The 24,632-nt window shown below is 36.5% G+C and overlaps 2 protein-coding genes across 4 annotated transcripts; one reads left to right on the forward strand and one right to left on the reverse strand.

Moving 5' to 3' along the window:
- Positions 1-1,533: 1,533 nt before the first annotated feature.
- Positions 1,534-17,468, reverse strand: LOC129283186 (uncharacterized). Of its 3 annotated transcripts, none has more exons than XM_064113904.1 (4): positions 17,415-17,468; positions 11,312-11,645; positions 9,622-10,040; positions 1,534-8,968 (listed from the first exon to the last, which is right to left on the reverse strand). In XM_064113904.1, exons 2-4 carry the CDS (start codon positions 11,568-11,570, stop codon positions 7,493-7,495), a joined length of 2,154 nt encoding a protein of 717 aa, XP_063969974.1. In that variant the 5' UTR covers positions 11,571-11,645; positions 17,415-17,468; the 3' UTR covers positions 1,534-7,492. The 3 variants fall into 3 exon arrangements, with proteins under 3 accessions (XP_063969974.1, XP_063969973.1, XP_063969972.1); XM_064113903.1 differs by lacking the exon at positions 17,415-17,468 and adding an exon at positions 17,147-17,406; XM_064113902.1 differs by lacking the exon at positions 17,415-17,468 and adding an exon at positions 16,701-16,911.
- On the forward strand, positions 16,943-24,624 carry LOC129284132 (uncharacterized). The gene is made up of 5 exons (XM_064113901.1): positions 16,943-17,347; positions 18,812-18,919; positions 19,531-19,617; positions 20,648-20,716; positions 21,186-24,624. The coding sequence occupies exons 1-5, from the start codon at positions 16,985-16,987 to the stop codon at positions 23,175-23,177; spliced, it is 2,619 nt and encodes an 872-aa protein (XP_063969971.1). The 5' UTR covers positions 16,943-16,984; the 3' UTR covers positions 23,178-24,624.
- Positions 24,625-24,632: the final 8 nt, after the last annotated feature.

Raw genomic sequence — 24,632 nt, forward strand, 5'->3', positions numbered from 1 at the left:
CACTCTACCTTTCGAGTTCTCCATCTTTCTCCTCCACCCCTTTCTACATGTATCTTTCTCCACCCTCTCTTTTTAGTTCTCTCCTCTCCACCCCTCTTAATCTTTCTCTTCCCCTCTCCTTCACTCCTCTTTATCTTGCTCCTTTTCCCCCATCCCTTTCTATCTTTCTCCTCGCCCCACTCCATCTGCCCTCTCACCCTGGCCGCACCCTCTCCATCTTCCTCATTCTCCGCTCTCCACCCCTTTCTGTCTTTCTCCTCCACTCCGACCCCTCTCCACATGTCTCATTCTCCCCCTCCTCATTCCCACTCTTTTTCTTTCATCTGCCCTCTTCCTTATCTTCCATTTAATGTGTTCCTCTTTCCCTCTCTCCCCTTCCCTCTCCCCTTCGACTCCCCCGATCGGTTTATTTCCAATTCATCTAATGCCAATTTGTCCAATTGGCTACTATCTTTCTCTGTCTTTCTCTTCCTCCACCCCTTTCAATCTTCTTATCTTCATCCTATTGTCTACTATCATTTGATTTACCATCAGTTACTTTCATCGAGTCTAATGCCATTCAGTCTAATAGCCAGTTGGTCCAGTGGCCATTCAGTCCTACCATTTGGTCTAATTGGACTGAGTGTTAAATTGTGCAAAATGAATGAAAATGAAATGGATATTAGACCAACTGGTTATGAGACGAAATGGTCATAGACAAAATGGTGATTAGACGAAGTGATGATTGGAGCAAAATGGAATGGCATTAGACTAAATGAAATTAGACCATGTGGTGAGTGGAAGAGTTGGCAGTAGACGATTTGGCAATTTATCCCCCCCCCCCCCCCCCCCCCCGTTTCTCCCTTTACCCTCTTTCCCATCCCCACTCTATCCCTCTCTCATTCCTTTAAGGACAAGTCCACCCAAAAAAAGTTAATTGAATGAAAAGAGAAAAATCTAACACGAATAACACTGAAAATCTCATCAAAATCAAATGTAAAATAAGAAAATTATGACATTTTAAAGTTTCGCTTAATTTCACAAAACAGTTAAATGCACATCCTGGTTGGTATGCAAATGAGGAGACTGATGGCATCATCCACTCATTATTTCTTTTGTATTTTATTATATGAAATTTTCTCATTTTCTTCTCATTCTCCAGTGAAACAACGATCAATTCCTCTCTGAACATCTGGAATTAGTATTGTTTATACTATATGGTTCAGTCAAGTTGGTCCATATTGTCAAATCTGTAAAAAGTGAAATATTGTATAATGCAAACAATAAAAACCAAAAAAATAGTGAGTGGGGGACATCATCAACTCTCATTTCCATGTCACCGAGTTATGCTGTTTTGTGAATATTAAGCAAAATTTTAAAATGTCATAACTTTCTTATTTTACATCCGATTTTGATGAAATTTTCAGCATTATGCTAGTTGATTTTTCTCTAATTATTCAAATAAAAACTTTCTGGGGTGGACTTGACCTTCAATCATCCCTCCTTCCCTAAGAATTCTCAGAAAATAAGCAAAAATTGGGTAGAAACCGCTCATTCGCTTAGGTACAAATTTCACAATTTATTACCCCGTATAATTCAACATTTATCACCAAAAAATCTTAACAATATCATAATAGCCACACACATCTGTTTTTTGTTCCAATTCATACATTGACAAATATATAAACCTTATGCATTCAAATCAAACAACAAATGAAATGATTTCATATAAGCTAGTTCAATAACCTTTATAGACTATTCTTAAGTACTTCAGAAACACACAAAACAAAGATTTCTATATAATTGCTATTTTCATGATTGAGTTGCACTCGAATAAAAAATATAAATATTTCCTTTTTCAATACTTGCAAAGAATGAAGGGATAATTGAAAAGAATTAATTGTGAAGGTTCAATTCACTCTTGTTAAACTGCTGATGATAACATAATTTAATATACACTCCACTTTATTTTTTCATTATTATTTATAATATGATCTTCTATAAGTCTTCAATAATATTACAATTAATTTTGAATTGCAACAGAATACAAGTAAATTTGCTTCATGCCTCATGAATTTATTTGGCAGTTAAATAAAGTAATTGGCAGTTTAAAATTGAATTTAGATAATGTTGAATATATTCACTCAAGTCTACATAGCCTCCTTATGAGATAAAAATATACCCAACATCGATGAAGTGCTGAGGTGTAGCGAATCTTACTGTCGCCTTGTAATCAGAGGGTCAGGGGTTCAAATCCCACCATGGCCTAGTGTCCTTTGACAATGTGTCAATCCACACTTCCCCACTCTCCACCCAGGTGGGTGTTTCATAAAGCTGTTCGTAAAGTTAAGAACGATTGGTGATCCTTTCTTACGTGCTAAATAATCACCAATGACCATTTAATGGTAATATATCATTTTACCATTAAAGAAAGGATCACCAGTCATTCTTAAAGTAGCTCTTAACTTAGGAACAGCTTAATGAAACAGCCCCCTAGGTGTTAAATGGGTACCCGGTAGGATGCAAAAGCCTATGTAGTATGCCTAGCAATCGAGCCTTCAAACTCATATTGTAATGCTCCCACGGGAGATGAGAAAATGCATACATTGTGTACAGGCATGCCAGGATATGATGACCAGGGTCCCGTAACACAAAGTTAGCGATTAATCGTACACTTGATTTTCATGATTGATTGTACATTGTAGTCAATGGAATCAATTGTAGAAAAATGTTATATGATCATTGCTAAGCTTTGTGTAACAGGGCCTTAGTTTAAATAAGTAAAGTGCTTAGATATGCAAAGTATTATCAAAGTGCTATATCAATGCAGTGATTATCATCATCATAATTATACCATATTATTATAACTTGAGGGCAGTATAAGATACAGGTAGACTATAAAGAATCTTTTGGGACCATAGAATTCTGTTCAACTTAAGATAAAAATTTGACGTAGAAGAGGTATACAACACGTTTTGAATACTCTGGTCTAAAAAATTGCTTCGACTTAGCCCACTATATGACTTAAGGAAGGTCAACCTAGGTAGAGTTATCTGTATAAAACAAGATTGTCATTTTGTGCTATTACAATTTCAGTCACAAATATTGTTTCATTTAGATCTATTTGAAAGGGGGGGTTCAAGTCTTCTGACCAAATGTTCAGCTTCCGGGCAGTGTTTCGCGAAGCATCTCGTCAATGATTTTTACTTGTTCTGATCCAATCAGATACACAGATTTCAGTAGCCTTTAACAGTTGTCAAATAAAATAACCACCGACTATAGAGGCGTTGCAAGAAAATAACTGCAATCAATTGCAAAATTCTTATGCACATTTACAATTGATCAATAAGTTGTAACAAGAAGGAAATAACTTTCAGGTGCTTCTGTAATACCGGAAGCAGACCAGCAATCAAGTTAACATCTGTAATTAAAGAGAAAGTTCACCCTGATAAAAAGTTTATTATAAAAATAGCAGAAAAAAATATTTAAAATTATTGCAGAAGGTTTGGGAAAATCCATCAAAGAGTAAAAAAAATTATTAGAATTTTAATTATTTTAATCGTGATGTCAAATGCGAGCAGCTTTCCTACATATCGTATGGTAAAAAAAAATCACTGGAATGTCATTTTCTGAGAAAATTGAATATGGTTTTTATTGTACTTTCAGTTTATCAATAGACAAATCATTTCCCATCCGTTCCTAAAAATAGAAAACAAAAATAGGTCATCATGAACCATTTAAAAATCTAAAATTTATGCATTTTATATTACATATACATATGGGGCAGCTGCTCGTTTATGACGTCACAAATCCAAACATTAAAATTCTAATAACTTCCTTAATCTTCAATTAATTTTCGTCAAACCTTTACCAATATTTCATATTATTTTTTATGCTGTTTGTACAACAAACTTTTCTTCAGGGTGAACTTCCCCATTAATTGCAAAATTTATGTTTGATTTTGGGATTAAAAATTGCCTTGCAATTGCATGGAAGATTCTTGAGAAACACCCCCATAAGTTTTCTATGAAAATCTCCCCTGATCAAGAAAAAAAAATTCTTTCAACATTATCATGACAGGTGAACATTTGAAAGGTATGGTAATTAATAAATATGCACCATCTGTACAGAGTGCTGCCTTGAAAAATACATTTACATAAAATGAGTCAACAGTCACATAAAAATGAGGTATCACATAATCACTCTATAAGTAAATAGACATAATTTTTTTTTCATGGAGCCAGCCATTTAAGAAGTGTTTACAAATACCACTAAAACCCAACTTACATATTATACAACAATATGTGATACAAAAATGAGACATTATACACACACTTGTAAATACCAGATTTTTAGAAACTAGAACATTCTTGCTCGTATATTAAAAGAAAGTTGATTTCTTGAGAGTGTCGTTTTACATCAAACAAAGAAGAAATGGACAAAGACATGATTTGGTACTATAGTTGATTATTGTACATGTATGCATTCAAATAAATGCTGTAAAACTAAACACAACCACTTTCAAAATATAGACTATAACATTTGCACCAGCAATTTCTTGGACAGAAAGCATAATTTATTTTTTCAAATGTTATGGGTTTTTTTACGGGACTACTTAATAAGAAAAAATTAAAAATGTGTTAAAGTGGGGTATCCAACTCTTAGAAAAAAAATCCTAGATTCTCACGGACCAATTTTGAGGAAAGCCCACATACTCAAATGATCAAAATAAAAATTAAAGGGAACATTTCCAGATGGGCGTTTCATAAAGCTGTTTGTAATTTACGAGCGACTTTATGAACCACTGGTAATCCTTTCTTACAAGTTTAATCAATACCAATGAAAATTTGTTGCTCATAATTTACCACACAAAAAGGTCACTAGTCGTTCACAAAGTCACTTGTAACTCACGTACAGCTATATGTATATGAAACAGCTGCCAGGTTAAACAAGTGCACATATGACAACATATCACTGGAGATGAGTTTATATCTATACAACAGTGGTACATGTGTTGAGATAACTGTATCTGAGCTTCATGTAAATATAATGTGAGGCAATTCATACATATTTGTTGTGTGACAAGTTGTCAATTCTTTTGACTGGTTGAGCACAGCTATTGGACTGTTACAATGGTACATGTAAGTATGGGCTTTCATTCTGAAGAATGTTTGGTTCATCATAACCTGTTAAAAGCCTATTGACTTGAAAACACAGTTTAATCACCTTTGTGAGGTCAGATATAGAACCCTGGAAATGTTGCTTGAGATATAGAATCACAATTGTCAAAATTTATTGCATATGTATTTCAGCCACTTTTCTCCCTTCAGTAATTTCAGGTTTAATCAAAGGGCCATGTCATATGTGTTGGTCACATATAATGCATGAATGAATAAAGTTTTTTAAATGATGAAAATTCAAACAAAAATTGGCCTATTCCAAGTTCAAAGTTATTTTGTAGTTCTGTGATGAAATCTTTCAAATCATTTCAACAGACTGACATAGTGAAAAATAACCTTTTATGGCAATAACCCGAACGAGTGACCACATTTCATTAGAGGTAAAAACAATAAGAACAACTTTACTTTATTGACAAAGCAGTTTCACTAATATTTACCGATAAGATATTAAAGGTGATTTACAAACAAAACCATGGTTAAGATATCTTTGGAATGCAGATATTAATTGTACTTAAAGTGATTGAAGTTTCATAATATTCAATAATGTTCTATCACAAAAGAAACAAAAATCATGATTTCCCAAATGAGAATTCTTAAGGTTGTTTTGTTTTGTTTTTTCATTTTTTCTTGTCATTTGTATGAATGTAACAACTGCCAGAACATGCCTTCGTATCATCAATTTAGCCCAGATCCTCTTCTTTTCTTTTATTGTATTGTATTGTATTTTTGTCTATAGGCGTATCCCGTCACAAGCCTCAGCTTTTAGGGTATACGCCTTCTTCTTTAAACCCAACATGTACGTATTTATATTTTTCATAACAAATTTATTTATGTATGAATTCATGTTTACGAAAAATGTAATGAAATGGAAAAAAATAAATGTTTATTTGAATGGAATTAAATTGAATATAAACGCATTGAATTTAGGATTTATACATTCAAAATATCAGTGACCCATTTTTTAGAAAGAGTAGCAACTGCTGTAAAAGTTGAAGGGATGGAGCAATGTTGATCTGCCACTTCTCAGTGGCTGCCGAGCCCATTATCAATTGGACAAAATGAACTTTCTGAGGACTTCTATTTCTGATTTCTATTTCGAACAATAAGATATGTATTATTATTTGATGCCATTAAAAGCAGCATCTATAAAAACCTTTCATTTGATAAGTTGCTGAGCCATATTTAATACCATGTTCATTCCATAATGTCAAAGTTACTATAGTTGTAAACTTGAACATACAGTATACCTGATATATAATTGTGAAATGCACTTTCTGCTCATAATTAATCATCATTGATTGACTTAGTGTTTTCAGGGGCCCATCTTAAAAAGAGTTGCGATTGATCCGATCAATCGCAACTATGGAAAGCCAGCAAAGTCAATATGCATGTTTGTTCAAAAGATTTTCTAGATATGAATGTACATTCATACTTTCATTAATTTCTTGACAATTTAGTGTGGTGTCCTTTGTTTAAATTGGACATTTTGCAAATTTCTTGAAGAAAAAATTATGGCACTGATGGATTTCCATAGAGTTGCGATTGATTGGATCAATCGCAATTCTTTGTAAGACGGGGCCCTGGTCTGTCACAAATCAAGCAGTAAATTTTATGATTGATGTAAACTTAGAAACCAAATTTTCTGATTTGTAGTCACTTGCAAGCATATAGTCTCAATTCTCAGATCGTCCAACTCCACCATGGCTAACTGACTTGGTCTACTATAAATTTGGTCTAATTAGTATGTGGTCCAACCATCACTTAGTCTAAATACTCACTTGGTCTAAATATAATAGGTCTCATGCCAAGTTGATCTAATTTCCACTTTATCTGGTGTTAATTAAGTCAAGGCAACATTAGACATATTAGGCATAGACTTACTGAGAAATAGACAAGGTAGATAAAAGTGGGATAAACGGCTCTCGATCAGACCAAATAGTTAATAATAGACAATTAAACTGATTGTAGAAGAACTACATGTAGGATAAGAACATGTAATATGATATTAAATGTAAAGTAGATCAAGTGCTAGTAGACCAAGAGGAAATGTACCAATTTTCTTTCAATATTTTACTTGGCTACAAACTATGAAGTATTGAAGATAAAGGTGATCTAATGATTTGTACAAGACAGTGCATGTTCATGACATATTAAAACACTATATTTTCTAAAGAGTTGAATTCTACCATACTTGCTCCAATTACTAATCCCATATAAAATGTATAAAGCCAAATTCTTTCAAAATCCCATTTTATTTAGAGGCACTTGGCCATATGTGACTAGGAAATAAAAAAATGGATTGAAAATTTAGGCAGGATGATTTCCAAATGAAATCATCGTGTTTTGTTGTCGGTCCATACGTCATGTCGTGTCCTTCGTGTTGAAATGTCCAGGTCTCCTTCCACGTGCCTGTGAGAATTTGCGAGCGCTACAGTCTTTTCTATATCTATTCTGGCATAGATATCTGTCTTAGTCCCCGGTATGGCGCTTTCTGTGGGAGTTGATACTGGTGTTTTGGGCGGCGTGGTGCTGGAGCTCATAGACCGGTGAAAGGTTTTTAAATTGTGGACAATGGGTTGATCATTTTCATCAAAGTCTAACTGGATGTAGTTCATTTTGCCTTTAGGTGGTGGTTGCAATTCCATCCAGCCCCCGGGGCCGTTAGGCCCGCTACTGCTTCCTGAAAGACTATGACGCATCGGCTGCACCTCCGGTAACGAGTTCAAATTGGCGTAGTTATGATCTACGGGTGAACAGCTCCCTCTGTTGAGCTCAAATGTGAATTCCGATCCTGTGCTCCCTTTACTGGACGTGCTGCGAGGGGTACGAAGCTCCGGGTAGAACTGAAAATTTGGTTGCCAGTTGGGTGGGAGCTCGCCGGCGGTGTCTAAATTTGCATAGTAGGAAAGCGGCGAGACGCGCTGGCTTGCGTTACTGGATGAATTGGAGCATACGGTGCAGGGGGATATGTTATCGTTGCGACCCATCTCCAGCTTCTGCAGAACGTCCTGAAGCTGTTGTTCTGTTAGATTTGCATAATTGACAAGAATGTTTAACTTGGAATCTGCATCCATGCTGCGATCTTTCAAACGGATGTTGCCATTTGCCACATCCTGTAACAAAGCCGTAGTTTCCATTTCACTGACCTCTCGCTTTCCATTTTTCTTGACTTTCAACCTGGTATTGTCTTTCCCCTCGCTGCCCATGACATGGCTAACATCAATCTTTCCATCATCAACTGCTTCCTTCTTGGAAGGATCATCATCATCTCTGAAATCATTGAATGTAGAAGGTTCTTTGTCCAACTCATCTTTGGTGTTGCCCTCCGTATGGTTTGTTAAACCATCAGAGTCATCTTGTGAGCAATCCTTACTTTGAGCCTCATCATCAAGGATTCCAAGCAATGTTCTTTCTTGACTATCCTTCCCTTCACACACTCCTTCATTCATCTTCTCCTCCTCTTTTTTCTTTGGTTCTTCTGTCTCTCCTTCACCTCCATCCTGTCCCTCGGAGTCAAGATCCACCAGTGGTACCCTGCCTTCACCATTCTCCCCCATGACCTTGTCAATGTCCTTCTCTGCTTTGACCTTGTCATCATCCCTCTCCCCTTTGGCATTGTCTTTGCCCTCCTCTCCTTTGACCTTGTCATCGTCCTTCTCCCCTCTGACCTTGTCTTTGTCCTTCTCCACCTTGGTTTGGTCTTCATCTGATGGTAGCTTCAATCTTGCATAATTGAGGGCAGGATCACCAAAGCTATCCTGACTTGTGTCTCCCTGACCACCATCAGCCATAAGAGAGTCCTCATGGGTCTATATGATATCAACAGAAAACAAACGTTCACTAATTAAATCATTCCTCATCAACTGATTCAAGAATAAACAATGACTGGAATTCAACATGGAAAAAATTCACTACAGCAGTGTTTTCTGGGCTTTAATTCATATTCCTAAAAATGAACAAAATTTCTAGTTCGAAATCAGATTACCAATCATTTTAATGCTCATTTTAATTCACATTTGCTAAAGTTTAAATATTATAAATCATTTCCAAGTGAAATTCTTGTCAATAACAAACGTTTGAATGCAGTCTCACGTCAAGTTTAAGTTTAATAGGTTTATGGGAAATTCTGTCCCATCTAGCTAAAATACATTCAGAGTTCTTACACTTTCTGATTAAAAAAAACTCAAGGATTATTCTATAACATTCCAGGACTCTATGGATTTGAAAAACTAGAAAAATGTAATGGAACATATTATTTTGATTAAAATGTATATATCATTAAATCACATTTACTTTCTTGGGAAGCACATTCTAAAATTCCAGGACTTTCAAGGGGATTCAAAGACTTTTCAGGCCTGAAAGTTGAAAAAGCAAAATTGCAGGACATTCTAGGTTTTCAAGGAGGTGTCAGAACACAAAATTTGATCAAAGGGTGGTCTTATATTCACGGGAATCAACTTACCGCTTCAAGAGGAGATTCTGGGATGCAGTTATCACCAAAAGGTAGCGTGTTAACATACTGCATGGTCGGAGATATAGGGGAAATCCTCGGGCTACAACTACTTTTACTATCAACGTTGCAATACATGGAACGAGGACTGGTCGGGGGAGCATACGAGATGTCCGAGCTAACGCTGGGATGAGGTGAAACACCACCGTTGGAGACACCGTGAGCTACACCGTTCACCCCTGACGCGTTGGAGCTTGCACGACTCATGGTTTGGCTCTGCGGTAAGGCGGTGTCCGTGCTGAGGCTCCGTTGGCGTGATGTCCTCGAGATGGGGTTGTTGTTTGAGCTAGTGTTCTCGTCGGTATGCTGCGCATTCTCCTGAACTAAGCGGAAGATCTCTATAGCGTGTTTACTCTTGAAGGCATAGATACCTGGGTATGAAACAAATTCATTATTGTTATCATTATGAGATTATCAAACTAACCAAAAGTAAGTGTAATTCACGTTAAAACTCAAACCAACAGGTCCAATATGAATAATTATAGTGATAATAAGAAGCATAGATCTATAGCACTAACAACATTTGTATACTCTTAATATTTCCCAAGCTTTTGCATGGCTACTCTGATCAGGGGAGTGTTTCATCAACATTTTCATCCGACAAGTTGTCAGATCTGACATCTTTCTCTGATGTTGATTGGCTGAGAGGTACTCTTACTATGGTAACTGTCAGATAAAATGGGACTTGTCGGATAAAACGTCCGACAAGTCCTTTCATGAAACGCTCCCCAGGTGCTCAAGCTTTCAAGGAATTTCTTCCTCCAGAGTACCCACTACACCTGGGAGAGTGGCAAATGCAGTTGCTCCAGTGGGATCTGAATCCGAGGCCCAGACCTTGTGGTTCAAAGTCCAAAGAAATATTATCATTATTTTTATTTTTATTTAATCGGCATTTCAAAATATGTGAATTATACAATACAAATTAAATAAACAATAGGATATACGTGACATAATATAAGGACCTGGAATAGAGATGAAGGGGCTGCCTGGGTTTGGAAAAGGTAGTATTCATATGTTTCTTCCTTCAAATACCCCTTTATCTCCATCCAGGTCAGTATAAGAATATAAAAAGAAACATATCAATCAAAAGTATGCGACTGAAACTGGCAACAGTTAATTTGGTGTAACAAATGTAACATGGATCCATCCACTGAGTCACAACACCTGATCTACACCCACAATATTTAAGGTTCAATATCAACTTAACAAACAAATAATAATAAACTACATAACATGTACATGAAGCTGAAGACATAAATCAATCTACTAGACCTTTAATTTAATAATTTCTTGAAAAAAATCACAAGGCACTGATAACCAAGACACTTACTGGTTAATCAAGTTTTTCACAGGAGTGGGATATATGTATATTTACCTTGACAAGAGAATAGTATTACAGACTTTGCTCATTATAAGTCAAGTTTCTATCGACCACAGAAATCTGTTTGGCTTAATAAAGCAAATTTGAATAGAATAATTTATTCACAAATTAATGTTTGCATATAGTCTGTTCCGAAATAAAACTTCAAGTTTGTTTATTATTCGACTTATGTAAGGTCAATTTATATATTTTTTTCAAGCATCTGTAGAGTATACTGTACAATTGTACATGCATCTATCCAATGAAGTAGGGCCTAATTACCTGGTCCTGTAGCGCATCTCCGCCCACTCTCAAAGGAGAAGAGGTTGGTATCGTGACCATAGCGACGAAGACATCTCAGCGGCCATTTAACAGGATCCGCATTGACGACATGAAGGATGAGATCAGTCTGTGTCACTTCTAGGTAACCCTTATTGACCACGTGACCCGACTCATTCACATTGCGGACCTTGAAGCAGTTGGGCTCCAACCCACCGGCCATCCCATTCTTGGGAATCAAGCAGTGGAGGTCGTTACCCATGGCAACTGGTGGGTGTGGTCTGCAGCTTCCTCAACATGTGATTGGTTGATGTTGTTGTCAATCATAAAAGAATACCTGTAGAAGGAGATGAAACAGATGTATGGAGGATAAGACATCAGTTTGGAATTAAAGAGGGATATTAAACTTTAAATCAACTATTAAAACATTGAAACACCTAGCCCAAAACCGACAATCAAAGAATGAATTACAAGTACCGATAACTTTGTCAAACAGAAAAAAAATTGCTTCTCATGGAATCAAAGATCTACCATTTCTCTTCCTAGGTTACAATTAACATCAAGAATACTTTTAAGATGAAATGGAAGATGATCTAAAACAACAATGGAAGAAAAGTTTAAACAACTATTCATTATGCATACATGTACTTTAATTTCTTTCAATTTATTTCATGGGGACTTTACATAAGGGCTCTGCTTTTCAGTTGGCCCTCCCTATCCTTCAATTTATATTTCATTTTGAAAATGGTTTATTGTGTTGTCTATATTGTTTTTATACTATATATTCTTGAAATGTGACGAACCTATAAAACTGCATCACCATTGAAAGAATCGAAAGTGGATCGAAAATAAAATAATTGAATCTAATGAGGTACACAGTCGTAAATTACGCCTCGGTCAAAAGTTTTCAAATAATGACAAGTGACTGCTGGTCTGACGAGCCCAAAGTCTCATTAGATCATCTCCATTGTATACAGTACATGAACCAAGTTTGAAATTGTCAAATTAATCATCCGATCAAAACTAATGTTCACATAAATTTTCAAAATTGAAACACTAGAACACATGGATTACACGTACAGTGTATATCCTCTGCATAAAAACTAATTATGATATATAACTGCTTCTTGGTCTGATCCAAAATTCAAATACAGTTTTGTATATATTCTCAGGTTTATCCTTTCCTCTCCTTTTGCTCTCTCTCTCTCTCTCTCTCTCTGTCCATCTCTTTCATCCTGCATCACCTAGTAACGTCAGCATTAATCTATCCCCAATCCATCATATTTCATATGAATAATTCTCTTCCCTCCCTATATACTCTGACATTCTTTTGCTCCTTTTCTCAAAAGAGAGATATTTCCCCCTTTTCTACACATCTGCATGTACATGTATTTGTGGATGTGAGACAAGGGACCTTCCATGATCCCTCCCCCTTCTTACCTTCCTCCCCCCCCCCCCCACCCCAATCCCCTTAAGCTAACTTCTCTCCCCCCCCCCTCCTTTCTCAAAAGGAAAGAGGGATCTTTTTCCTTTTCTTCACATCTATGTATTTCTAGCTGTGAAAGGAGAACCTTCTCCTCTTCCTACATATACATGTACATATACCTCCCCCCCATCTCCCCCTCCGCCCCCCCCCCCCTCTCTCTCTCTCTCCCTGTTAGGAGCATGTAAACAACATGGTCCCTGGGAGCAGTAATGACTGTTTACTGCATCTACCAGTCTCACCATCGATTGAGGGGTCAACCGGCAAACAGCTCTATGATAATTTCTCATACTCTATACAAGTACAATACTATGCAGGTTGTACACACAGCCTGTGATGAAATGTAGGGTAGATCTATACCACTTGTGTTGAATACATGTATGTATCAATTCCTTTGCCAAATATTCATCAATATTATCACCATCTCTCAAGGAAAGTTTCAAATGAAGCTTGCTCTCAAATGCTGTACTGCCTTTTTCTTTTTATTTCACTGTTTTACAATGAATATAGGCCTATAATATGTATCTGTCAGTACGCTTGAGCTTTCTGACATTTTTTTGTTTGTTTATTCTTTTTCATATGACATTCCGAATGACTTAAAATAATGATAATGATGAAAAAAAAATAACCACAGCAACAATAATAATGATACTTCTACGGTTCTACTACCACTGATAATAACAACAACAAAAATAGCTTGAAGCAAACAGAAATCGAGTCACTTCCATACAATTCATATCAATGTACTGTAGGCCTATGTTGAGTGTATGAATCAGGTATAGCATTAAATAATGAAACAGAAAGGCAATGAGTCAATTCATTTTTGCCAAATGTTATAAAAATCATCATGTATTAATTCTTTAATATGATGCAAAGCCATACAATTGGTCTAAGGTACTGAGCTATTGTAATTCTAACAGTTTCATATCTCACAGAGATGTGTCTATTTCTCTCGCTCGTGTAAACATGGCCTGCACAGTTAATATCAATCACAAAATTCAATCCTCAATGACGTCCTTTTCCAAACATGTACTGTACATGTAACTTATAGATCGGCTGTGAATAGTGACAAACCGCATATTGGATTTATCTTTAATCTTGCAGATTAACTTTAAAATATCAAAAAAATAGATCAGTCATTCATATTGGATTTAGTTTAATCTTAAGGATTAATTCATAATCAATTCTCAAAAATGATTTGAATCAAAGTGTTTTACATTGGATTTAATTTTCATCTTAAGAATAGTAATAATAATAATAACATCATATTTTACCCAGGGTAGCCATGCACTTCAGTTCTGAAAACTGTTCTCCCAGAGGGCCCTGCTTAACATATATGTTATTAAAAAAACTTGAATTAAAACGTTTTAACTTTATATCTAAATCCACCAGGTTTAAATCTAAATCTAATATTCGGCCGGTCACTATTCTCAGCCCATTGGAATGTACAGAAGCTGAATAAAAATACTGGTTGGCCTTGCATACTAATTAGACCATATACTGATACCATGCTCGAAACTTCAAAAACTTACTCCCGAAAGATGGTCTGCCAGGGGTCGGTGTGAATGCAACTATATACAGAATCTTAACACCTTTTTTTCACAAAGCAACATTAGGCTAACAATAGACCCTATTCACATCAGCCTCACTTTACCAAGCTCCATACTCTGTACATGTATGTACAAAAACCTGCATGGGAATCTAGATACAAGCTATCCTGTAGGCTCTCATTTATAATGCATTTCTCTGTCGAACAACCGTTTTTGTCATCTTGGTTTTCATAAATGTTGAGGACGAATGAATTCTGAATATTATGTGGAATATTAAAGTCTAATCAAACACACTGTATGCAAAACTGTGTATTGTGACTCAATCATTTTTTTTCTGGGGCTCACTTTTCCAAGGGCTCCTTTGAGCATCGGGGGGGGGGGGGTGAAATTGCCCTGAGCCTCCACATATTTTTTTAACCTGGATGTGACCATGGGAATCAAACTGAACAAGCAACCTATACACAATAGGCCTACATGCAGGCCTACGGGCATATTTCAAGTCCTGAAATCGAAGAGGGAAATAGAAGAGTGAAGACTTTTCTAGAAAACGAGAAAGAGTTATCATGGTAAACCTCTAGCTGGCATAAAGAACAATTAATTGCATCTCTGGGAGCCACGTCACAATTTTCGTCTCCAAGTGACGTGTGCAGAGTTTATTAATAGCAAGATGACCAAACAGACAATGTATCTCAAGCCTATCCCTATTTTCTCTGAGAGTTCATTATTCTCTCTCTCTCTCTCTCTTTTTCTTTGTCCCTCTCAGATTGGGCAAGTTAACTTGTGTGAATTGAAAGCAGAAAATCCTGTGATCACAATGCTATGGAGATCCTGCATTTCGCAATGCGACAAGATCAAATTGAATTGAATTGAATTGAATTGAATTGAACTTAAATGAATTGAATTGAACTGAAATTAACTGAATTGAACTGAACTGAATTGAATTGGCCTGAAATGAATTGAAATGAATTGAATTGAACTGTACTGATCTGAATTGAATTGACCAAATTTCACTATCATACAAATTTTCATTGCTATCTTCTTTTTTTTTCTTCATTTTTATCTCTAATGAATTCAACTGGTTTCAAGAGTTAAACCTTTGTAGATTTGGCAGCAGTGGCGTAATGAGTCAAAAATGTTGAGGGGGCTAGATATGGTGTATCGCATAAATAAAATAAAAAAGTACGAGTGAGCGAATCAAGCAAACAAAAATTTAGTTATTACAACAATCCAATTTTGTGATAGATTTTGACATAAAATATTAAGAAAATAATATCATGATATTTCATCCTTCTCTCTTTACTATCTCCGTCATGAAACACTTTATGTTTAACAATAATAAAACTCTTGCTTGGGTCATAAACTGGATACAAACAGGGCGATTCCACACGATATCTTCAGGGAGCATTCAAAACTTAATTTTCAAGATACAAAAATGAAAATTGATATACCGGTAAACTTGAATTCCATAAAAAGAGTGAATGCCTGAATGGATGGCACATTGAAAGCAATAACTGATTGCATATAAATTGATTTGTAAAAATTAATAGCAAATTTTAGATGTCAGAACTGACCTAGCCTAGTCACCTAGCCTTAAATAAAGGAGAATGAAACCCTTGAAACCAGCTGAATCCATATCAAAGAGAAAAATCAAAGAAACATATTGTTGAAAGTTTGAGGAAGATTGAATGAATAATAAGAAAGTTATGAGCATTTGAATATTGAGATCACTAATGCCATGTAGATCCTCCCATTGGCAATGCGACCAAGATCTGTGATGTCACACACGTACAACTCCCTCATTACTTTAGTACTTATTTCACTTATATTCTCACTTTTATAGAGTCTATCACAAGGTGAGGTGTTCTCTTTATGAGAGGACAAGTACAGAGGTTTCACAACATTATATCATTGATGAATCGTTTGTCATATGATTAGAATGAGCAAAAAGATATGTTTTGGGGTACATATATTTTCAGTGTCCAAAAGGGGAGAGTTGTTCATCTGTGACATCATAGATCTTGGTCGCATTGCCAATGGGAGGATCTCCATAGCACTAGTGATCTCGACATTCAAATGCTCATAACTCTTCTATTGCTAGTCCTATTTTACTCAACTTTTGTTGATCGTATTCTTTGATTTTTCTGCTTTCACAAAAGCTAACTTGCTCCAAGAGTTTCATTCTCCTTTAAATACACATCAAGTCTGACAACGCACACATACATGTAGTGTGTCCCATGCGCATGATCAGACCAATGCAGTGATGTGTTATATAGCCTGCATGGGATGTACCGCATGCAACTGAAATCTCATTGTGACCCTAAGCCACACTTAAAGGAAACCGAACCCCATACATATTTACTTAATCAGTTTACTCGCCGCAAAGTACTCTTTCATTTGATGCATTGATCACCAAATTAGCCCTTCTAGATCACTCTGTAGACAGCTTTTTCGAAGCAGTAATTTATCATATTCTAAAGTCGTCTGCTGCCGTTGGGCGCGGCCATTTTGTAAATTCTGAGGCGGACTCCCTGCCGAGTTGTGACGTAGTAGGCGAAGATTGGTGAGCGATCGATATGCTAGCAAACCGCGCGCCGATTCAATTCATGTACACAACGCGTTGTTTTGTTTTGATCAGGTGCAAATATGGTCTACTGTCAAGCTTTCGGTTGCAATAATACTACAAATACTGGGTGTAAAAAGCATGGAGTAAGCTTCCATGCTATTCCAGATCCTCTTAAAAGGCCAGAGGAATGTAGGAAATGGATTGCTGCACTCAAAGTTGAGAAATTTGACTTCAAAACCTACAGGTTTAACAGGAGCAATGTGGTGTGCAGCGAGCACTTCGTGGAGAGCGATTTTGTGGAGGACCTCCGAGCAAAGTTGATGGGATCCAAGGAAAAGAAGAGGCTGAAAGATGGTGCCATACCCTCAGTTTTCGATTATAGGCCTTTGCCTAAACGAAGAAGACTGTCAGAAGATAGGGACGCCAAAGTGACAGCGAAAAGGGTATGTAGAATTGACAGAATTTTATTTTTATCGTACGATGATCTGCTTGGTCAAATCTCGCTCTTACCAGCACATGCAGGTTTGTTGGGCCCGAACTCGCCCACCCACGGCCTCGTTCGCGCCGTCTATTTGCTGCACGTTCCGAATCGGCATGCTTGCAATACTGGCTGCACTGGCCGTGAGGAGTGCAGTGGGTGCCCCAGCAGCTAGCGCTAGTAGATGGGGGATCGGGTGTCCGGACACTTTATATTTTTGAAGCCTTCTTTTTTGTCTTAAGATTACACTAAAAATATGAATTCAATAGTTGTAATCATCTTATATTTTGTTCTCTATAATATTTCCTTACATTTTGTACTAAAAATTGATGACACTTCGCTTGTAATTTTTTCCAAATGACTTTCTAAAAAAAAAGTAAAATTGATCGTCCGGACACACAACCTGTCCGGACACACAACAACTGGGTATACGAGTAGGATGGGGGGTCGGGTGTCCGGACATTTTATATTTTTGAAGCCTTCTTTTTTGTCTTTGGATTACACTAAAAATACGAATTCAATAGTTGTAATCATATAGTAAAATTAGTATTTCCTGACATTTTGTACTAAAAATTGATAAAACTTCCCTTGGCCTTGTAAATTTTTCCAAATGACTTTCTAAAAAATATTGATCGTCCGGACACACAACCTGTCCGAACACGCAACAACTGGGTATACTGATCTACTGCTAGCTGCTGGGGCATTCAGCGCAGCCTGCCGTTAGCTTTTTTTCGCCGTTGCTTTGAAGTTTGAGTTTGAAAGAATTTAATAATAATAGAGATAGATGTAGACCTATTCATGGCCCCTATTTTTCAATTGTATGATGGGGGACCTAAAGCTACGCACTTTTTTGTTAACATAAAAATTATGTCAATTTGAATATTTGACCATATTTTTAGACTGGTAAATCTAGATTCTAAAGTCGTAAAGATCATTACCCAAGAACAAAATATCACAAAACTCACTGAAATTAAAATCCTGTTCGTCTTTCCGAACACCTCTCAAAATCGCCGCCCGATTTGGAAGGGGTCCTTAAGCTACGCACTTGATATGTCATGCAAAAATAGTGTTTTTCATGTGCCTCATTTTCTAAAATATGTTCCTATCATTATACGATATTTGTAGACTGCATCTTTCTTGCAATACATGTACATTCCTCTCCTTTTTTCCTGGATTCTTGAAATAAATGTATTTACATGTAGTACATGGACCATACACATGGTTTTGCCGTTGCTTCATTCTCTTATTGAATTAACACTCTTGCCTCTCTGGGAGAGATTTCATACTGGCCAATGGACTAACAAAATTTGTATTTATTCACAAGGTGTTGAAATTTTGCACTGTTTACATGTATATTAATTTGAAATTCTTAAGGCATACATGTATTGGATGCACTCAATTAATCATAATAATTAATTTTGATCCCTAGTACCTGCAGTCAGTTCTGGAAGAACCTGTATTGGAGGAATCAGTTCCAAGCAGCAGTTCAACTTCATCAAGTTTCAAGGCATCTTCTTCAGCGTCAAAATATCCCGAGGTAAGAAATCAAATTTCTATGCAACTCTTGGGATGGATGTTCTTTTCTTTGGGAACCTAATAGCAGTACATTGGAGACTGCAACTCAGTGGCCAGAATTCACCAAAGTGAATTTGAAAGCCGACATGAATTATACTCTTCAAATACCAGTATATAAAACATGTATGCTTTCATAATTTTGAACAGTGGATTAATTAATTTAAAAAAAAAACAGTGGACTCATGTACATGTATTAGATAGCGTGCTCAACCAGGGCAACAGGCATCAATTAGTGCAATGTGACAAGAGTGCATATCAGCATTGGATATTTTTTAATATGTGGTACATGTAAAATAATTCATACTGGAAATCTCCATAAAACATGGGTTGAACAGATGGTTTTGAAAACCACTGTGGTGAATTTGGGTTATTGAGGCCAGGTGGGGGGGGGGGGGGGGGGGGTCAGTTGCATATTTTGCGAAAGATGCAAAGTAGATATTTACACAATTGAAGCAACCATAAAGCCTAGTGTATTGTTATTCGAACATTCCCCTGCATCTGTGTAATCTATGTCACCATGTTCATAAACATACTAGCATTTGTAAATTTGCTTGTTTGTTCTATTCAATTTAGTTGCTTGACACCAATCTTGCCTTTCATGAGGAACCTGATTCCATCTCAGATGTACATGATCCCACTGCTTCAGATGTACATCTACAAGTAAGTAATATATATGTAACACCACATTTTAAAGCCCATCTAAAGCTTTTGTAAAGGGTCAGCAATGTGAATTATTCCTGAGTATCATCTAACATTCCCATATTTAGAAGAATATTGGTCATTGGGTGATTTTTAGCCTCTTGAATTCCTGTGTTCTTTTTAAGGAATTCAAATTTGGCATCTTGGGCTCTCTCTCTGTTGTGTATTAGTTTATTTTTATTTAAATCAGCCATTTCAGCTCTTCTTAAATTTATGTAATTGAAAGTTACAGACAACTATCATATCCTAAGTTTCACCATTCTGTATTATTTTATGACCAAGGTTGAGTTCCCCTTTACATGTTTAAAGCTGCACACAACTTTGAGGCCAAGTATATGTATATGATAGAGTTATAGAGGTATAGAGATATGATATTACACATTATTCAAGTGTTCATGTACATGTATGTCACACCCAAAATTGCTCAAATTGAATGCAGATTCTGTCTCTCGCCAAATCATTACTTTTGCTTATTTTCTTCATGTTATGATTTATGATCAGAAAATTATTATCAACAATTTCCATTCCAAAAAATATTTAAAAATGCAGAGAAATACATGTACACAAGAATTAAGAAAACAACGAATAAGAAAACACTTTGATTACATTTTTCTATAAAAAATATATCTATTTGATAATCCCAGAAAAAACAAAAGATAACACTTCATCATGAGCTTAATTCATTAATTTTACAGCAAAGTCTAATTTCATGTATAAATTTTTAGGATTACTAAGTATGAAGTAGGATTGGTGAAATCTAGCTATGCAGCCTGTCTATTACTTCATTTCTGATGTGATCTATGGCTGAGATCTTGGGTTGGGGATTGGCTGAGAAGATCCTTCATTTCCTTGGCAAAGGGGGGGGGGGTGTAAACAGCAAGTAGTACATGTACGTAGAGTAAGTTCTATAGTTGATTAGTTTTTGCTCCTCAACAGTCAACTTTACAGTATATTTCAAATTTTAACTAGGATGTCTTATAATTTTTTTCAGGCAGGAAGCCATGAAAAACGTTACAAGTCAAGGCGGCGGCGGAAACGAAAGAAGATTTCTTCAGATGATGTAAGTGATATACTATACATATTATTTCATGTAAAGAAAATCAAGTTTGTCAGAATTGCCATTCCTAGAGGAAAGATACATTTCATGCATACACTTGAAGTTGAGGTCAAAGTATCACATCTCTTCCACATAAATGTTCAATTACAAGATTCATATCTTTTACTTGTATGGACAGATGAAAGGAAAGTAGGGATTTGACAACACTAGCTACATGTATTACATGCTCATGAAGGCATGCATATAACCTCATATTATGAAATATTGCTGGATTTTGAAATGTGACAAGTTTATGATTAATTTTTATAATAATTTGATGAAATTCTCAGTATTTTACTTGTAGTTTATCAAGATGTTAGTTTCAGCCTGGAGTCCACTTTGAATCTTCATTTAAAATTAAACATTGTTATTATCAGCTTTATGCATGTTTTCCATTAAATAATTTTCATGTTTATTTTTTTATTTTTCTCAGGATAAAGGAGATCTGGTTAAAGTTCATGCAAGCTGCCAAACATTCCACTCAGGTGTAAAGATGACACAAGACAACTTTACACAATGTCCAGAAGACTTCTCATATGTCACTGATGAGCACAAGTACTCGTGTGGAAGCACCCAACTCCTGAAACCAGTCATCTCATTCTCAGCTGTATCACAGCCTTTTGCAGCTCAAGAGCATAGCCATCCGTCAACTCCAGAAGAAGAACCAGAATTTCAACATGTATCTGCACGTCTCCCTTTGACAAATCACTCCCCTACACCATCTGAACCCAGATCAGCAACGTCTCATCTGCAAGAAGTATCAGATCAAACAGAAGATACAACAGTCAGTCCAGCAACTCCAACAGAGCCAATGGATACAGCAGATTCACCAGCCAGTCCTGTCTCATCTGATTTTGAAAGTAAGAAGAACTCCAGTGATTCATCTTATGAACCATCATCCGAAGAGAGTTCTTCATCTGACTCAGATGATGATGAGCCAGATGAGCTTAGGTTCTGCAAGGATAGGAAATTTGTTGTGTTTGAATCTCAGCTGAACACCCTTCTGTATAGTATGCATTGCAATGCTTGTGCTACTGGATACATTGCAGAGTTGAAGAAGCAATGTGTGGGGACAATGCTGAAGGTTGATGTTATCTGTATCTGTGGTAATATTGTTACCAAGTGGGTGTCTCAACCCACTATCGGACGTCAACCTGTTGGAAATATCCTATTTTCAGCAGCTCTTCTCTTGAGTGGCAGCTCCTATGAAAAAGTGTCATTTTTCTGGGAGCTCTTTAATATCCAGTACATTTCACAAAAAACGCACAATGAAACCCAGAGCAACATACTACAGCCAGTCATCAATACGTATTATGAACAAGAGATAGAAGAACAACAGCAACATGCTAGAGGGGAGCCAGTGACGGTAATTGGTGATGGAAGGTGTGATTCACCTGGCTATAGTGCCAAATTTTGTACATACACAATGATGAACATGAAAACCAACAAGATTCTGGGGATGGCCTTGGTTTCAGTGAAAGAAGCAACAAGCTCCGTTGGAATGGAGAAAATCGGATGCAGGAGAGTTATGGATAACTTACTAGAGAATGGGATTGATGTCGCGGTGTTTGCTACAGACAGGCATGTGGGCATTCGCAAAATGATGAAGGATGACTTTCCATGGATTGACCATCAATTCGATGTTTGGCATCTTGGGAAATCATTCCAGAAGAGGTTATTAGCCAAGGCAAAGCTGAAGAACTGTGAAGATCTTGGGCCTTGGATCAGAGCAACGTCAAACCATCTTTGGTGGTCAACACAAAACTGTGAGGAAGACCCAGTTATGTTGGTGGAGATGTTCCAGTCCATGACCCATCATGTGTGCGATGTACATTCTTGGATTTCAGGTGATAAGTTTCACAAGTGCGCTCATGAGGAACTGTCTGTCGAAGATGAAGAAGAGACAAAGTGGTTGACACCTGGGTCAAAATCACATGAATCTCTCCAGTCAGTCCTTTTTGACAAAAGGCTAGTAAAAGACATAAAGCAGCTATCAAAAGCTTGTCACACTGGGGAATTGGAAGTGTTCCATAACCTCTACCTGAAGTATTGCCCAAAGAGACAGCATTTCTTCTATCCCGCCATGCTAGCTCGCACCCAGTTGGCGGTACTAGACCACAACTTCAACACTGGTAGGAAACAAGCAACAATAAAAAAGCCAAGAAAAGGGTCCGGCCAGAAGGGTGCTCTCCGGTACAAGTATGCCTACTCCAAAGCAACCAAAACTTGGATTGTACGGAAGGTTCCAGAGGATAAGGAATACACCTACTTGTGGGACATCTTAGTGGGTTGTCTGCAGATGAAGAGTGGCAACTTCGAAGTTCAACCTGCTAACATACCACACCTTCCTCAAAACATAGCCCCTGTCCCAAGACCACCACAAGAAGATCTGCTCGCTCATTTTACCACTCGATTTGCCAAATAAAAGAATGGATCAAAGTCTTCATGGATCATTACGGATGCTACATGTACAAGCGACAATATTAGGAGTGAAGATCTACATTTTCTGGCATGTTATTCAAGAGACATTTTGAACATGAAATTCATGAAATCTCAGTTGGTTGACAATTTCCGGAAGGGTAGGGGTGTTAAGCTGTAATGTTAAAGATTTCAGTAGAGTGAGAATGGCTATAAATTGTGTTTTTATTTCAAGTTATTAGTCATTTTGAAAAATTTTGCTTGTTTTTCTTTTTTTAACAGTTATATTTTGTTCAATGGTGGAAACCATCTATTTACCAGTGATAAAAAAACATCGACATTAGAATTGGTGGGCAAATTTTAAAACTATGGCATGATTAGTTTGAGGTATGATGATAATTTGTGTCATGAGTTGCCAGTATGTCCATGTTACTTTGTTCGCAAAAGTGTACCATTGATTTTTTAATAAAATGACAGATATGTGAGGACCTGATGAAACAAATTTTCCATCTATTGACAGAATTTAAAATTACCAAAGTATAGAGAATTCACTCTGAAGAACCAGAATGTTTTTGATGAGGTTTCCATGGCGGTATGGACAATCACAGAATTGGGTTACCAGTGATAAAAAAACATCATCGACCTTAGACATGGTGAGCAAATTTTAAAACTATGGCATTATTAGTTTGAGGTATGATGATAATTTGTGTCATCATGTGGGTTAGCAACAGACTAAGAAAATAGAGGTACATGTAGAGGTGAAATGGAAAAGTGAGAAAGTGGAAGGTTGGAAGAATATCTTTCAGAAATTAGTGTACATGTAGTCTGTATAAAGGGACTTGAACTCAGACAAAGTTGAGAGCCTCTAGGAGCAGCAGAGATAACAAATTTCTGCATATATATTTGCATTTGACCCATTACATAACTCTCCAATCGAATACATGGAAATTATTAAAAGTTATTATGAGTTTGAAAGTCTGAAGCATGGCAACAGATGTTTTATTTCAGGATTTACATCTTGTGGTACAGACAATCAATGAAATTTTATGTTAAAATTTCCATGCCAAAATTTGCAAGAAGTAGAAACAGTTTCTAGTCGGTCTCAAACTGTTTTGTGTGATTTTTAATAGACAGTATATGGTTGACTACACTACCCATATTCTTTGAAAGTGTAAACAGAAGAAATATTGTATATATGTAGTATTTTCATTTTTTTTTTCATTGATGTTTTTGAAGTATTTTTTCTGTTCAATGTATTACCCGTCAGTGTGATTGCAGGGCTGTAAACTTGTTAACATTTAGCATGAACCCTTGAACTATCTCTACATAAAGAAAGGAAATGGATATATGCAAAAAAAAGAAAAAGACCCGCCTGGGTAATCTGCACTTTCCCATTTGTAGCTGGTTGTGCATGAAGTTTTACACAAAGTATGTGTACATGTATTTGAGAATTGGCATTTTC

The sequence above is a fragment of the Lytechinus pictus genome, chromosome 19 (assembly GCF_037042905.1).
Source record: "Lytechinus pictus isolate F3 Inbred chromosome 19, Lp3.0, whole genome shotgun sequence".
Classification (NCBI taxonomy): Eukaryota; Metazoa; Echinodermata; class Echinoidea; order Temnopleuroida; family Toxopneustidae; genus Lytechinus; species Lytechinus pictus.

Bases quoted from the DNA above. Each gene is read 5' to 3' on its own strand.
- LOC129283186 (XM_064113904.1), bottom strand. From the start codon at position 11,570: ATGGGTAACGACCTCCACTGCTTGATTCCCAAGAATGGGATGGCCGGT. The intron at 10,041-11,311 runs GTAATTAGGCCC...TTTCATACCCAG, and splicing joins GAGATGCGCTACAGGACCAG to GTATCTATGCCTTCAAGAGT. The intron at 8,969-9,621 runs GTAAGTTGATTC...GATATCATATAG, and splicing joins CAGAATCTCCTCTTGAAGCG to ACCCATGAGGACTCTCTTAT.
- LOC129284132 (XM_064113901.1), top strand. From the start codon at position 16,985: ATGGTCTACTGTCAAGCTTTCGGTTGCAATAATACTACAAATACTGGG. The intron at 18,920-19,530 runs GTAAGAAATCAA...TATTCAATTTAG, and splicing joins CAGCGTCAAAATATCCCGAG to TTGCTTGACACCAATCTTGC. The intron at 20,717-21,185 runs GTAAGTGATATA...TATTTTTCTCAG, and splicing joins AGAAGATTTCTTCAGATGAT to GATAAAGGAGATCTGGTTAA.